This window comes from Manis pentadactyla, chromosome 5 (assembly GCF_030020395.1).
Source record: "Manis pentadactyla isolate mManPen7 chromosome 5, mManPen7.hap1, whole genome shotgun sequence".
In the NCBI taxonomy this organism is placed as follows: domain Eukaryota; kingdom Metazoa; phylum Chordata; class Mammalia; order Pholidota; family Manidae; genus Manis; species Manis pentadactyla.
In genome coordinates, this window is record NC_080023.1 from 164,825,707 (window position 1) to 164,843,076 (window position 17,370).

Consider the following 17,370-nt stretch of genomic DNA (forward strand, 5'->3'; position numbering starts at 1 on the left):
TTGATGAGAGGCCTCCTTGGGGGCCTCCTACTCCGAGCCCAGGCTCTAGCCTCCACCTGGCGCCTGTTCTGTTCTAAGGGGGAAGTGTTCTCCTTAGCTGGGGAGATGCCACACATGAGCAGTTTCTCCCCCTGGGAGCGCCGGCTCAGGGAGCAGAGCAACTAGGGGCCAAGTCTCCAGGGCCCTGGCAGGGTGAGTGGGCCAAGGGAGGGGCACAGGGGAGGGTGTCAGGCAGAGAGACCAGAGACCTGGACCCAGAAGGTGGGGGCACCCTGGGCCTCTGTGATCAGAGCACTGGGAGAAACCAGGCAGGTCCTGGGGCATTTGTTCTCATTTATTTGCCAGGAACGAGTAGTTCAGACAGTGGGGCGAGTGGCACTCCTGCAGACATCCTTGAGCGTGGGACCTGAGGTCCTCGTGCCTGGTGGCGGGCACTGTCCCTGAACAGAGGGTCAGGGGAGCAGGATGCCCCTGCCCGGCTCCTCTCCATCTCACAGGAGGCTCATGCAAACGTTCCCGCAGAAGGTGGAACAGCAGATGTTATTTGCTTGACACTCTTGGTGATACTCACACCTGCGTCTGCACATGTATATGTTGGTGGGCTTCTCGCACACCTTGATGTCTGTGGGTAGCTGTGTTCCTGAAACAGACCAGAAGCAGGGTCAGAGGAACCAGGCCCCTAGAGAGGACCCCTCTCGGGCTTATAGCCTCCTCCAGGACCCGGACACGGTCCCACCCACCACTCCTGGACCTCTTGGGTCCCTTTCTGCCCCTCACCAAAGCCTGGTGATCGGCAGGATCTTAACTCTTACTGCCCCCCTCCTTCCCACCTAGCCCTCGATGCCGGGTCCCCCAGGACCCTCTCCTTACTCTTGCTGCCGGGACCCTGCTTCCCATTATCATGCCCTTGGCGGAGACACCTCCATAGAGTCAACACTGACCCTGAGAGCTCCACGAAGTCAGAGGCACCCTGCACACCGTCCCCTACTCTCCAGAATCAGGGGGTCCGCAGAGGAAGGTGAGCTTGGCCCTCTGCCCTGTCTCTCCTCCCTCACTGTCACTGTCTCCAGCACATCTGCCCCTTCCCAGCAAACAGCAATTTCCGTAGTTCCCCTCCACTGCCACCATCCTGGCCTCTGTGATGATAACTTACCTTGGCCTTGTGCCCCCCAAATCTGCTTCCCCAGTGGCCCTTCATCCTACACCCACTCCCATGCGTGTCTGGATGTTTATCTGTCGCATGTGTGCATAGATCAAAGAATAGCTGTTTTGTTTTCCCATGTGGTTCTCAGCCCCGCTGTTCCTTTCATTACCGTGTAGCCCATCTGTCTCTGGATTTGGGGAATGGAGAAGAGAGAGGTGTAGGTTCCCCTCCCACCCATCACAATTCCCAGGCCTGGGGGAAGGGGCTGGGGCCATGGTTTGGGAGCGCCCGAGTCTTCAGTGCTGTGGTCAGAGCAGGACGCGCGACGGGCTCCAGTCCCAGGCCCCCGGGAACCGGGCACAGCCCTGCTGTCTCCTCCCCATCCTGTCCCCTCGCGCACCACCTACTCTGTGTCCGCCTCTGGCCACGGAACCCTCCCTCGGCCTGTCGCAGCAGCACACAGAGGAGCAGGACGGGCAGCAGGGCCCGCGCTGGCATGACTCTGGCGGGAGAGGTGAGCTCTGCCTGGCACTGACTTCCCTGGAGAGCTGGGTGTGGAGAGGGACAGAGAGAGGGCACTGGTTTACCTGGGCTCCTTCCTGCCTCCCCTGGCCATGCCAGGGCAGAGCCTGGACTCCTCATTGCCTGCCCTCTGCCCGCCCCTCACTGGGGCCTGTTCTCTGGGCAGAGTCATCTCTGCCTCTCACATCATGCACCCTCTCCTCTGCAAGGAGAATTTTGTTCCTGAAATATGGAATCTATTTCTGTTTCTAATTACAATATAATTGACAGGGGAAAAGGAAAGAAAACATTATTTATAAAAAATCTGGCAACAAGCTACATTCATCAATGTATGAATAGATAAAGATGTGGTATATACATATACAATAGAATATTATTCAGCCACGAGAAAAGAAAGCCTGCCATTTGTGATACTTGAATGAAACTTGACCATTATAATAAGTGACATAAATCAGACAGAAAATACACCATTTATATGTGGAACTGAAAAAAGCTGAATTCACAGAAACAGAAAAGAGTGATGGTGAACAGGGGCTGAAGCTTGGGAAGAAGGGCATGTTTGCAAAGGGTACAACTTCCAGTTATAAGGTGAATAGATTCTGGGAATCTAATACACAGCATAGTGATTGTAGCTAATAATACTGTTTTATATACTTAAAAGTTGCCAAGAGAGGAGATCTTGAATGTTCTCACCACTAAAAAGAAATGATACCTCGTTTAGTACACACGATGTGGGAGATCACGGTGAGAACAGCGAAGCACAGAGCAGGCACACAGTGGATCTGTGGCATCTTGCTGCACTGATGGACAGTGACTACATTGGGGTGTGGGTGGGGACTTGATAATATGGGTAAATGTAGTAACCACATAGTTTTTTCATGTGAAACCTTCATAAGAGTGTATATCAATAATACCTTAATAAAAAATTAAAAACAAAATAAACAAAAAAGAAATGATACCTATGTGATATGATGGAGATATTAGATAATGCCATGTTCCTAATCATTCTGCAATATGTAAGTGTATCAAATTAACATGTTGTACACATTAAACTCACACAATGTTTGTGTCAATTATATTTTAATAAGCATGCATTTTTTCCAGTTTTATTAAGATATAATTGATAATTTATAATTGTATGTAACCAATATATTTCAACTATATATAAATAAAGCTGGAAAATATACATTTATTACATGCATATTCCTCTAGCTTTATACATGTATGTTACTTATAGTTACTTAATATAATAAAATATTATATGTGATATAATTAATTGATGATATTTAATTATTATATTAATATATCTGTTACTATATAATACATATTACATGCTATTGTAATATGTATTATATATTATTGGTGAATATGCAGAGGGAGACACTGGAGGAGGACATGGGAAGATTGGGGGCACACAGTAAGGGCCTCCGAGGTCAGACAGAGGAAGGGACCTGTCAGTCAAGGGCTCAGGGCAATTTATCCAGGAGGAGGTGATTGTTGACCATATATTGTGGAAGAATATTGTGGACTCTCAAAGGTAAAGAAGTTTACCTAATGGGAAAAAGAGGGAGAACCTGAGGGTAGGGACTCCCAATAGGCATAGAATCTGGGAAGAAAATGGTGGGAAAAAAATGAACCCTATTCTGATGTTCTAGACTCCTAACACAGTGTCCATCAGTACACAGGTGCAGTTTATTTTCAAAATCTGTAATACTTGTAACTGCAGTTTACTGAATGCTGTGTGACCTGTGCACAGTGCTCAGAGTCTCCAAGTTCATTTTTAGCTACTCATGAAAGGTCATGTTTGGTGAGTGGATACTATCATACTGAGCCTATCAAACAGAAGTTATAGATCTGAAGTAGCCGTTCAAATAAGAGCTACATTTTCCTGATCTGACCACTCTGTGGCTAATGTGGCAATATAAACACTTCAGCCAACAGGTTGATGGAAAAGCTTGGTTGTCACTTCTTAGCAGGGCCTAGAGAAGCTGGTAAGCCTCCTTCCAACTCTTTTTTCCTTCCACCAGCTTAGTATATAGAACAACACGATGAAGCCAAGAGATGGAAGGAGCCTGAGGCCTGAATCACCACATGGAAGAAGAGTCACCCACTGGTGTAGAATAGCCATCTATATTTTTTGTGTGAGCATTAATAAAACCTACTGCAGTTCAGTCATTATATGATGGGGGCTCTTGGTTAGTGCCATTTAGTCTGTCCTAACAACACACGTTTTAGGCAGAACCAGACAGGCTTATTCTCTTTTGCAACACCCATGTTTTGGACCCAGTGGTCTGTGGCACTGGAGAGCCAGCCTAAGTGAAGCTACTGTTCCTTGCCTAGCCGTCCTCACTGGTCCCAGAGTCTGACTTAGTAGAGGACCTTTCTTGGTGCAAAAGTAAGACAACTGGATTGCTGATTCAACTCTACAAAAACTCCTTTGTACTCTTGGGTAAGTTACGTCTTCGTGTGACTCAGAGAGCAATGAAATGGTCAAATGATAGTGTTTGTGGATTTGATTTTTTTAAATCCTATGTGCAAGGTACTATATTCAGTGCTGTGTACTGTAACATAAGTCAGACACTTTTCATGCTTCTATAGGATTCATAATCTAGCAGAAGAAATCGAAAATTAAATCAGTATAACATAATATGACAAAAACTATGGAGGGGGAAAATATGAATATTGAAGCCTAGCAGAGGGTCTAATGATCCCAACTTGGGGGAATAAGTAAAGGATTCATGGAGGAATTATTCTTTCATGTAAACCCTTAAAGGGGAGTAGAAGTCAACCTTTGTATTCCTGCCCAGCGTGGGAAACAAAGTTAGTGCTCAACACACATTAGTTCTTTATCATTAATCTTGGGAACAGCCTTCAGCAGGAGAAAGCTACGCACCATTAATAAAATAGCTTCTAGCATGTTATCTGGTTCTGAAGAGACTGAGTATCTCAGTAGCTGTTCTCAAACATGCTCATCATTAGCTTGGTGCTGTCATATCCAACAAGACATGAGTTCAGATAAGACCAGATATTTGAAGTAGTACACATGGGATAGGAACAAGCAGGTCCATACTGTACAAGAGAAATACCCAAACAGGTGGTCTAGATCCCTGTGTCACCTGACATTGTCTATGCTGCTCCATCAGCTCACACTTGTGGCCCCAGGGGTTGTTCTCTATCAGCTGATGCAGCAGAAAAATAAGGACATATGGTTCACAGATGTGTTGGGTCTCTAAGTGCCTGTAAGCTGAAAATGCACCATTTCCACACGACAATCCTACAGGTGTGATACTGGAGGTGTTGCTTAAAAGGCAGTGGGGACAGGAATTCCTCTCTGTGGACAGAGGCTCTGGTGATCCACCTGTAGTTTCAGTAGAGAGAAGAGGCCTGAGACATCTACAGCCCCCTAAAGAGTGGTGAATGCTTTGCATGTTAGCTAAAGATCTGAAAGAAACAAGCCAGAAACTTGGAGACCAGAAGCTTGAGGAAGATATGTAGGGGTGAGTGGAAGTGGGCACCACGTGTGCATGACTGCAGACGAGGCATGATACACCTGGCTATACTGGATGTCTTGGCCAGTTAATGCAGGCCAGACTCTGTCTTTAGCCACACCAGTGCTTTCACAGTGGACCCAGGACTAGTGTAGCCACAATGACAGAGGGGTTGGTTGTATGTAGGTAGGTCATCAACATAAGCTCACAGCCACCAAAGCTGCTCTGGCTACTGCTGTGCAGAAGGCAGAACCCAGAAGCAGCACAGAGCAGGCTGAGTCCATGATACAGCACCACTTCTCAGGAAGTGAATCAGCCACTTGCTGCGAGTTTAGGACAACAGACCCATGCCTCCTTAGAAAGGGAGTGACTCACCTTGACTGGGATAGACACATATTCTAGGACCATGATTTGGCTTTGCTCTTGTGATGCCTCAGTCAACACCACTATGTCATGGCTCAAAGAACGCTTCGTGTACTGACATGAGATTCCGGGTAATAGTGCTTCAGGCCAATTGACAAATTTGATATCAGAAGAGGTTCAATAGCAGGCCTATAATCACAAGATCTCCACGGTTCTACCCTATACATATCATCCAGAACCTCTCAGCCTGACAGACCTGTGGATTGACCTACTGAAGAAGCATTTAAATTGCCAGATTGGAGGTGCCACCTGCAAACATGGAGCACTTCCCTTCTGGTTGGGAAACATACTTTGAGCCAAAGGCCATTGTGCACTGCATTGTCTCCAATACCAGAATACATGAGTCCAGAACCAAGGGACTGACTGTAAGTAGCCACACTCTACATAATCCCCAGGAAATGTGCAATGTCAGGGTCCACACATCCATCAAGTAAACCTAAAAAACATATACAGACCATTCCACTCAACAGCAACAGAGTACATATTCTTCTCAACTATGCATGGTACATTCTCCAGATAAATCATATATTAGGCCACAAAACAAGTCTAAATACATTTTTAGGGATTGAAGTCATATAATGATATTCTCCATCCACAATGGAATTACATTAGAAATGGATAGTAGAAGGAAACTGTAAAATTCATAAATATGTGGAAATTAAACAACACACCCATAAATAAGCAATGAGTCACAGATAAAAACACAACTGAAGTTAGAAAATACTGTAAGATAAATGAAAACACAATATACCAAAGCTTATAGGATGCAGTGAAAGCAGGGCTCAGAGGGGAATTGAGAGCTGTAAATGCTTAATTAAAAAAGAAGAATGGTCTCTGGGCATTTATCCATATATACAAAACAATACTGATAAAGGAATATGAATTGGAGGACTCACATTTCTCAATTTCAAAACTTGCTACAAAGCTATGATAATCCAAAGAGTGTAGGACCAGCATAAGGATAGACATACAGAACAATGGAATAGAACTGAGAGTCCAGAGATAAACTCATGCATCTATGGCCAGCAGATTTTCAACAAAGGTGCCAAACCAACAGTTGTCACTTCAACAGATGGTACTGGGACCCTGGGTATTCACAAGCAAAAGACTGAAATTGGACCCCTATCTCATACCATACACAAAAATTAATTCAAATTGATCAGTGACTTAAATACGAAAGCTACAAAATTCTTAGAAGAAAACAGAGAGGTAAATCATCACGACCTTGGATTAGGCAATGGTTCCTTAGATATGATACCAAAAGCACAATTACAAAAAAAAAGATAAATTGGACTTCATCAAAAAATCAAGAAGACAACCCCTACAATGTGGGGGGGAATATTTGAAATTCATGGCTTGATAAGGGTCTAATATCTAGAATATATAGAGAACTCCTACAATTCAAGAAGAAAAAGACAAACAACCCAATGACAAAATTGCAAAGGACTGGAATAGACATTTCTCCAAAGAAGATACATAAATGGTCACCAAGCACATGAAAAGATGCTCAACATCATTAATTATCATGGAAATGCAAATCATAACCATAGTTAGATACCACTTCACACGCACATGGACGGCTATAATCCCGAACAATGACAATAGAAAGTGTTGGTAAAGATTTGGAGCAACTGAAATTTTCAGGTATTAGTGATGAAAATATTCAATGGCTCAACTGCCTGTTAATTCCACCGTGAGGTATAGACTCAAAAGAACTGAAAATAAATACCAAAAATAGATCCTAGTACACTAATGTTTATACTGCAATACTTCCACTCGCCAAAGGGGGCTAGAAACACAAATGTCCATCAATAGATGAATGGATAAACTGTGGTGTACACGTACAATGGAATATTATTCAGATATAAAAATGAAGTGCTAATACATACTACAATATGAATGAACCTCAACAACTACACACAGAACATTTCTTGGTTATGGTGAGAACTTGGCAAAAATTCAAAAGCTTGACAACATATTCTGTTATGAGAAACATACATGCTCACATGGTTGGTGGCAGTACAAAGTGGTACAACCTTTATGGAGTAGAATTTGGAGATATTTAATAAAACTGCACACAAATTTACCCTTAGCAAACAATTACACTTTCAGAATCTATCCTACTGTTACACCTCCAACAATATAGAAAAACGGGCACATGAAAAATTGTTCATTTGGCATGTCAGTAAAAGTAAAATCTCAAAAAAGACATAAATGCCTATATAAAGGAGACTGGCTATATGACTAAGGAGTATGCCCATGGTGGCACAGAATTTAGATGTTAGAAAGGGGAAGTCGCTATGAAGTGCCGTAGAATAATTTTCAGGATATGTAGTTAAGTGAAAACAACAAGGTACAATTAGTGTATTTGGGCCAGCAAAAAGGGAAATTGAGAATTCAAGTAAATGATCTTGGAGCAGGATCTTCTGGTGGAGGTGGTCTTGGCTTCGACCTGAGTGCTGGGAGCTGGGGGACTGGGATGTCAGCCTGAAGATGCTTATTCTTCTCTAAACAAGGATTGGTATGAGAAGAGAAGGGTAGAGATCCAGTTCTTATGAACACAGATGTGAACTTCCTTAAAAATAGCAAAACTGCACTTCACACCAGGTAGGATGGCCAACATCCAAAAGACAAACAACAACAAATGTTGGTGAGGTTGCAGAGAAAGGGGAACCCTCCTACACTGCTGGTGGGAATGAAAACTAGTTCAACCATTGTGGAAAGCAGTATAGAGGTTCCTCAAAAGACTCAAAATAGAAATACCATTTGACCCAGGAATTCCACTCCTAGGAATTTACCGTAAGAATGCAGGAGCCCAGTTTGAAAAAGCCATATGCACCCCTATGTTTATCTCAGCACTATTTACAATAGCCAAGAAATGGAAGCAACCTAAGTGTCCATCAGTAGATGAATGGATAAAGAAGATGCAGTACATATACACAATGGAATATTATTCAGCCATAAGAAGAAAACAGATTCTACCATTTGCAACAACATGGATGGAGCTAGAGGGTATTATGCTCAGTGAAATAAGCCAGGCGGAGAAAGACAAGTACCAGATGATTTCACTCATCTGTGGAGTATAAGAGCAAAGCAAAAACTGAAGGAACAAAACAGCAACAGACTCACAGAACCCAAGAATGGACTAACAGTTACCAAAGGGAAAGGGACTGGGGACGATGGTTAGGAAGGGAGGGATAAGGGGTGAAAGGGGGCATTATGATTAGCACACATAATGTAGCAGGTGTGGGGGACACGGAAAAGGCAGTATATACAGAGAAGACAAGTAATGATTCTATAGCATCTTACTACGCTGATGGACAGTGACTGTAATGGGGTATGTGGGGGGACTTGATAATAGGGGGAGTCTAGTAACCATCATGTTGCTCAAGTAATTGTACATTAACAATACCAAAATTTAAAAAATAGCAAAACTGAACTGAGCAACATAAAAGTGATAATATACAATGATCACATTTGATTACTGGAGAAATGCATGAATGGTTTACTGCTAGAAATCTGAAATGTAATTCAACATTAACAGATTAATGGAGAAAAATAATGTTATCATCTCAATATATATAGAAAAAAACTATAGATAAAATTTCATGTAAATTAATGAAAATTTTCTTGTTATGTCAGGAATGAAAGAGGACTTTCTAAACCTCATACATGATATTTATGAGAAACCTAAAACGGATACTATCCGGGAAGGGGAAACTAGGGAAGCTTTCCCTTTAAATCAGGTACCGGAGAAGAATATATGCTATCATCACTTCTATGCAGTAACGGATGGAGGTCCTGAATGGCACAATGAGGCATTAAAAATCAAATCTGAAGATGAAAAACACAACTGTTATTATTTTCAGATGATGACTGACTACATAGATGAACACATAGGTGAAAAGAACACACCAAGAAATTATGATGAATGGGAGAATTTAGCGAGGTAACTAGTTATAAATCCACATACAGAAGTCATTTCTCTACATTAGCAAACAAATGAAAAGTAACTTAAACGTTGACAACGCTATGTACAATTCCATTTCAAAAATTCAAGCCTCTAGGAATAAATATAATGAAGACATGCCAGAACTCTACATGGGAAAAATCATAAAAATTTTGTGAAAGGGCATTAATAAGTGCTAGGTAGGTGAGGGACATAACAAGGTCAAGATAAGGGGATGAAAGAGGTGTCGATCTGAAAACACTCCAGGGCCCTGGGACAGGCCTAGTTGGGAGGTGCTTGGATTTCTGCCAAGCCCTCCGCATTGGCACACAGAGACGGGCACTCACAGCTCCCCTTCCCTTTCCCGCCTTCCCTCCCTGCTCCTCTGAGCCAAGCCAGGCCAAGCCCTGGCGTCCTCAGCCAGGACTTACCCACCAGCCCCATGAAGCCTGTGCGTCTGCTTCAGCTCCTGCTGTTGCTGTTGACTCGTCTAGCCCCGCAGCTGGTGTCTGGAAGTCCCAAGCGACGTTCTACGAGTAGGTGCTGAGTCTGGGCCCGGCGGGAGGAAGCGTCTGTAGAGATGGGAGGATCTGAGGGCAGACAGCCTGGGCACACGGACACCTCGTGTGAAAAAAGTACAGTATTGTGTTCAAGAGGCCAAGTTGTAATGACAGCAAGATCTAAGTTTGAATCCCTGCTCTGCTTACTGAGTTTTCTGGGGCGAAGGTTCTGGGCTTTGGATATTATGTTTGTAGTGGATATAACAATATTGGGATGGCTGGAAGGGGAAATTGAGATAATGCAGGCATAGATCACTGTAAATGCTCTGTAAGTATTAACTGTGGTGAACATTATCAGCCTTCTCATCCAGGTTACTCTGGCTGGCCCTGGTTCCTTCATGGATGCTTGGGCCTATTTTTCAAGTGTTAAAACAGAGAGCAAAATTAAGGTGGTAGCACTCAGACAGGAACCTGCATAATCACAACCTTGGAGGATGTTCTGGAAGGGAAGGAAAGAAAGTCTTGCATTTTATTTCACATTAAAAAAATTCAGAGGTGCCTCTCCAAAGTGGGGGCCAGTTCCAGTTTCTGCACTGACTCAGTGAGCTGTGGGATGACTGGAAGGCCCAGGGTGAGTACTGGACGCTGGTCTCTGACAAACTGTCCACAGCTTGAGCCTTGGTTTCTTCCACCCTATCTTTGGTGCCATTTGCTGTTACAGTTGGAGCCCTGACATCATTTGTTATTTATTCCTTCCAGATCAGCAGGCTCTCCTACAGCCCCCTTCTAATTGCAAACACCTGCACAGCAATAGCTACATCAACAGGAGCTTCTAGAACCCTCCGCCCTAAAGAAAGGGCGAGTCAAAAGCTACAAAATTTAGGGCCTGGCTGGACCTGGATAAAGGGGTTCATGGGGCCCATCCTAATGCCTTGGAGTTCAAAAACAGAGAGAAGTTTGTGACTTGGAGCCTTGGAGCAGGAGCTTCTGGTGGAGGTGGTCTTGGCTTTGACCTGAGTACTGGGGGACTGGGATGTCAGCCTGAAGATGCTTATTCTTCCCTAACAGCAGAAAGTGGGGGCATCCTGGTGCCCTGGCCTCTTCATCAGGAACGACCTGGGAAGCGGAAGCTAATCTTTGCACCCCATTCTGAAATACCCACTCTTCTCCCCAGGAAAGAAGCCACCCCCAGAACTCATTTGTGATTTGGATTCCAGCTTTCTAATACCAGGGCCTTTACATGCTCTACGGTCTTCATCCAAAAGTTTCCCCAAACTTTCCCTTCTACTCATTGTACCCAGGCACAGATAACACAGGGTAGGTCAACCCTAGGATAAACTGTATTTTCAGTAAGAGGCCGTACAACTTGCTCAAGATCACACAATGAATCGGTGCAACAGACCTTACCCACCCGCCCCTTGCTCACCACACACACTGTTCATCCCCTTGGACTGGACCCAACCAGGGTCTGTGGGGACTTGGCATCTGATCGGCAAGGATGGAGAATGACCAGTGGGTGCAGGGGCTCTGCCGAACTCTGTCTTCAAATACCCAAGCCCTGGTTTTACCTGCTGAGAACTCAGAGGAAGGCAGCAGCTAAAGATAAAATCTGATTCCGCTTCTCTGTGACCACACAGGGGAGATCAGGGTGGGTGGTTTCCTGGCAGTTCCTTGGGCTTTCGGAGTTATGAATGTTCCTCCAGTGTTGCTTAGCCTCTTCCCTTTCCTATTCTGTGTTCCAGAGTACATCTTGGAACCTCCACCCTGCAGATCAGACCCTGAAAACTGTACTCAATTCTGTATATTGCAGGAAGATTGCCAGAAAGGACTGCAGTGCTGTTCTGCCTTCTGTGGGACAGTCTGTACATTAAACAAAAATGTGAACCACAAAAGGTAAAGGGCTTCTCAGTCCAGTCCTGACCCTAGGGCTGCTGCTAGAAGCTCAACAGAAGATTCTCTCTTACCAGGCACTATAATGGATCTCTTTTCCTCTCTAACCTTCTCCTTCTCTTTGCCAAGAATAATTTCCATAAATGTCCTGATTACAAGACCTTCTTGCACTCCCAAACTACATAATCCTTCACTCCCATAAATCTCTGAATCTGCCCCTCTGAACACGTTCACAGACCCTGCCCTGCTCCAGAATCCACCTTTTTGCTGGGGCCTGGGATGCTCTCTGGAGCTGCAAAGTGTCATCAAAATCTCTACAGATTTGCTCTGTATTTGCTTGCCCTATTTCACCTAACACCATCCTTTGGCCCCCAGTGTTCCTGGGCTCGGAGATCCTCCAGCCCCAGGGAAGCTTTGGTGAATTGCCTGGGCACGAGCACTGGCCTCAAGCCTACTGAATGGGGAGCACTCCCAGGTCAGAGAAAGGTCATTAGAGGGGGATGGATGAGACATGCGGCTTCGAACCCTACCTTGCAACCATATGTTTCTATGACCCTGGAGTAAGACAACTCCCCATTTTTGTCCTTCTTTTTCTCATAGATAAATGGGGGCTCTTTTTTCCAGCCTTCCAAGATTGTTATAAAGTCCAAATGAGGTCTCAAAAGACCCACAATCAGAAGGCTCAGCCAGTGAGCTTCTGAACTGTCCTGTTCTCTGCCATATTCCCTACCCTAAGCACAAAACCCAGCAGACGAGGCCAAGTGCAGAGTGAGGACGTATGGGGCCCCGAGCCCAAGACCTGGACGTCCTGGCTCTGCCACTTCTTAGCGAGTGACCTCGGGCAAGTCAATCACCCTCTCTCAGTCAGCAGCTTCACATCTTCAAGACTGGAACAATGATAGCGAAATGGAAACACTCTGAACATTGCTTGCCACATATTAATGACTCAGTAAATTCTAGCAATTAAGCAACCAATTCTTTCTCAAGAGACTGGCCTTTGTGATTAAACTCCACATTTTTTAAGGCTTTATATTGGAATGCAGAAGCATTAAGTAGGGCTCTTTTTTGTCACTGGGTTCTTTGAAGTTCTGCTTTCTCTGTGGCCAGAAAACTTAGCTTCATGGTCTAGTTTTAAGGAAGAAAGTAATAGAAAATAAAAAAGCATATCTCTAAGAACAAAACTTCACCAGATAATATTTGCAAATATTTTTCGTCTCCAGGCCCAAACAAAGGCACTAGGGGTAGGTCATGGCTGGCAGCTGAGGCATGTTTCCCAGAGGATCCTGTAAGTATCAGGGGCTGGCCTGGCATTCCCCGTGTGGTGTTCCCTGTTTTCCTCCTCTAGTTTCTCCAGGCGCACCAGTATTCCCAAAAGGTCAGAAGAGCCTTTTGTCATCCAGATTGCGTTCTCCTCCCATATGCCCCTCCTGGGGCTATGTTCCCACCCTGGGGCATAAGGCAGGCCCAGTGAGTTCTGCCACACAGCAACCTAAGGAGGTAACCACGGCCCAGACGGAGCACAGGACACTCAAATCTGAGCCTTTGCCAGGCAACAAGCTCTGCCAGCCTGAGGGTTAACAGCGTTCCAGGCAGGGAGTCAAGGTGAGCCCTTCGCCCTCTGTGGGGCCTCGGTCAGCACACTCTACATCTGACAGCAACCATCAGCTTTCTCCTGTGAGAGGTGAAGAGGACATCCATGCCTCAGGGTTTGGGAGGATTACTGGAGGCCATGTGGGCATCGCAAAGACTCGGCAAAGGTCAGAGGCTGCCAGCAGCTCATTCTTTCTAGGTTCCAGAGTTTTCCCCTTTAAAAAAAGGGATCATCTTTATTATCTTACCAATATTACAAGAAAGGTGAGCAAAATGGGTGTCCTCTGCAGCTCCACCACCAAAACAAAGTGACTAGTCATAGCTTGGCAGATTTTTTTCCAGACTGTTTGGGGAAAAAATAAGGCGCTGAGGATCTTCTAAAGGTCCTTCTGAAGTCATCAGAATTTCCACATTAGAAAGGTGGTATTTCAGCTTAGACAGTCCTTTTATTAACCTGTACAAAGGAGTTTGATAAATGGTAGCAAGTGTAGGCCAGTAGAGTCTTAAGTGCATCATTATCACTTTCACCCTTGCTCAAGCCCAGGTGAATCAGCCACGTTAACTTCCTCTCCACCTTGTATGTGATTAACCAATCAGGCCACACACTGGCCATCCATCAGTGCATCAGCATTGTTACATAATCTTCAGCCCATGCAGCAGAAAGGCACAGAGCTCAGAGTAAGAACCCAGGAGCTTTACCCAGGTGAAAGGCGAGCTAAAGGCGCGACTCTCTGGGTATTTTTGTTGCAGTTTCCGGATTACATGGCTACAGGTGTAGGAGCCTTAGTAAGCCTCATCGCCATGCATTCATTGCCCAAAGAGGCAGACTTCATCTTAGACAGGCAGGAAAACATTGCACGAACCTGAGCATGTCTTCTGTGGAAATGGGCACCCTGTCCCTTTTATCTTCTGAAAGACTCAGCCAAGACTGTATCTTCTGATGTATCGAATTAACTGTTAATCCGCATGTCAGATCCTGCAGCCTGTCCTCTGCAGAAAGTTTCCCCTCAACTGACCGTTACTGCTCTGGAGACCTGGTGTGGGCCAGGGAGGTCTGGTGAAGTAGGGGATAGCACCAGGGAGGGCCTGAGAAAATTGCTGATCTCATTCTCAGAAAACAGAGTGTTGGGCTTCCTGTGGCAAGCTGGCACAAAGGACAGAAGAACTGAGGCCGACCTTGCCACCATCTTCCACCAAAGCTGGGCTCTGGTGGGTGTTGTTAAAATGTGAACATTTGAGCCACGACATGCTTCCTATGACGTGGTCCTGACAGCAACCATACACCCAGTTTACAGACAAGGACCGTAAAGCAATACACTTTACGTATCATCCGGTCAATGGCGGAGCTGGAATCTAAAGCCAAGGCTGGGGATGCCTTCTTCCCGCGGGACTACCACCTTGAGTGGCTCTGTTCACTTCTGCTGAGGGGATTTTCACATTTTCTTACTTCCACTGTAATTTTCCACTGATGTTCTTCCCCCGGCTTTCGACTCAGGCCTCCGAACTCCCTCCTCATTCCCTTTTACACTCAGGAAGCTGCCTCACTTAGCTCATTCTCTCTCCGAGGTCCCATGCCCTTTCTCCCTCTATGCTCTAAATCTAGCTCTTCTCTCTGCCCAGATTCTTTCTCCCACTTTCCCTATGAGAGTGGAGAGGCGATACAGTCCTGCAGGACTCAGCCTTTAATCTGTGGGATCTGATGACATTTCCAGGTAGATAGTGTCAGAATTTAGTGAACTTGTAAGACACCCAGCTGGTATTGCAGAGTTACTTGTGTGGTGCTTGCACACACACACACACACACACACACACACACACACACAGTCTCCGAAGTCAAACAATGTTATTGTAGAATAGTGAGAGTAAAGGACACATAGGAGTGTTTTTCTCATATACTTTCCAAAGTGATTTATAGATGCCATGCAATCCCTATCAAAATTCCAATGGCATTCTTCAGAAAAAAAGAAACCTAAAATTTATATGGACCACAAAAGATCCCAAATAGCTAAAACAAAAGAGAAACAAAAAAAAAAGCTGGAGGCATCACACTTTCTGATTTCAAACTACATTACAAAGCTATAGTACTCAAACAATTAAAGTACATACATTAAAAACACAGACATAAATCAATGAAATAGAATCAAGGAGCCAGAAATAAACCCACATACCTACAGTCAACTAATATTTGACAAAGGGACCGAGAACACACTGCTTGTGGAAAGGATACTCTCTTCAATAAAGGATATTGACAAAACTACACATTCACATACAAAATAATGAAATTGGACACTACTCACAAAAATTAACTTGAAATAAATGAAGACTTAAATGTAAAACCCAAAACTGTTAAACTCCTAGAATAAAACATAAAGGAAAAGCTTCTTGTCTTTAGCAATGGTTTTTTAGGATATGACACCAAAGCACAAAAACAACAGCAAAAATAAACAAGTGGTAGGTACTACATCAAACTTAAAAGCTTCTGCACAGCAAAAGAAACAACAAAATGAAAAGGCAATCTATGGAATGAGAGAAAGTATTCGCAAACCACACATCTGATAAAGGGTTTAAAATAAATAAGGAACTCATACAACTCTTTAAGTGGAAAAAAAGCCAAATATTCTGATTCTAAAATGGTCATAGGACCTGAATACACATTTTTCTGTGGGATCTTTTAGTTTCTATGGTTTCTAGATAAACATGGGACTCCCTGTCAGGGCTCTAATCAGCCTGGAACCTTCAGCTTCTTGGCTGGGTACCCAAGCACTCACTGTTCAACTCAACATTTAGTAATGCCCAGTCCTGGCCCTTGGGGTAAGTGAACTCAGCCATCTTAAGCATCAAGCCCAAAATATAACATCAGTTGATACCATGGCTCTCCTACCTGCTGCCTGCTGCGCCATGAAGTCTTCTCAGCTGGGATTTCTCCTAGGGCTCTTCATCTCCTCCTTGTTGACTACGCCATTAATGGAAGGTGTTGCTAAACTTTCCAAAATGATATGTGCAGATCTCAAAGGTATGAATCTGAGCAGATAATAAATCCAAAGACCACTTATGAATTAGGGAGAAAGTGTTGAAAAAAATGTGATTTCCAGGTGATCCAGGAAGGTCCTTCTTTTGTGTCAATACCCACAGACTTTTAGTCCCTTGACTTGAGGTATTGCTTACTCTAGGGCTCTTGTGGATGTCTGATGAGAAAAAACAAACTATGATGCAGAAAAGCCCTTTCCAGATGGGGTGCTCATTTGTAGGAAGTCCATAGGACTAGAACTATTGAATTAAAGGTTTCATGACAAGTTTTAAATGTTCCAGACCAATGTACTGAGATGAGAGAAAAAAATGCTTTGGAAACTGAGCAAATTGAGTCATTTTTGATATCTGGGCTCTGGGCACATAAAGGACACTTGAAAATGTGGTCCCTTTTTTAGAGGAATCTTTTCCCACAGATAATATGTACAGGCTCAGTGCTTCCAGAGCACAGGAAGGTGGCACAGTCTACCCTGTGAGTCACACACCCCAAACTCTGGCCCTGCCACTTAGCAAATGCGTGCCCTTAGTCAAGTCAGTCAATCACTTTCCACTCATTTCCCGACTAATGTGAGGAATTTTTAAGGGCCCATGAAGACAAGCTCTCCTTCCGAGTCCTAACTAATTCCCCCTGACTCAATGGAACCTTCTTGTGCAGATCCCTGCATCATGGAAATGGAGCCTGGCAGCTGCTTTGAAGTTCACATGTGATATCTCTACAACCAAACCTCCAAAAGATGTGAAAGTTTTGTCTTCTCTGGCTGTAATGGAAATCTTTACAACTATGTGCTTAAAATAGAATGTCAGATATCCTTTGTTGAAGAATACAAGATCAAGTAA

General features: G+C 44.3%; 3 protein-coding genes across 3 annotated transcripts; 2 read left to right on the plus strand and 1 right to left on the minus strand.

Annotated features, from left to right (window-relative positions):
* Positions 1-325: 325 nt before the first annotated feature.
* Positions 326-1,686, minus strand: LOC118920147 (WAP four-disulfide core domain protein 10A-like). Its single transcript, XM_036900573.2, has 2 exons — positions 1,552-1,686; positions 326-640 (listed from the first exon to the last, which is right to left on the minus strand). The coding sequence occupies exons 1-2, from the start codon at positions 1,640-1,642 to the stop codon at positions 492-494; spliced, it is 240 nt and encodes a 79-aa protein (XP_036756468.2). The 5' UTR covers positions 1,643-1,686; the 3' UTR covers positions 326-491.
* An 8,282-nt stretch (positions 1,687-9,968) lies between these two features.
* WFDC13 (WAP four-disulfide core domain 13) lies at positions 9,969-13,373 on the plus strand. Its single transcript, XM_057503287.1, has 3 exons — positions 9,969-10,062; positions 11,769-11,919; positions 13,262-13,373. Exons 1-3 carry the CDS (start codon positions 9,969-9,971, stop codon positions 13,371-13,373), a joined length of 357 nt encoding a protein of 118 aa, XP_057359270.1.
* Positions 13,374-16,404: 3,031 nt separating this feature from the next.
* Positions 16,405-17,370, plus strand: SPINT4 (serine peptidase inhibitor, Kunitz type 4). The gene is given in 2 exon segments (XM_036900571.2): positions 16,405-16,519; positions 17,189-17,370. Coding segments are annotated over 2 exon segments (297 nt in total).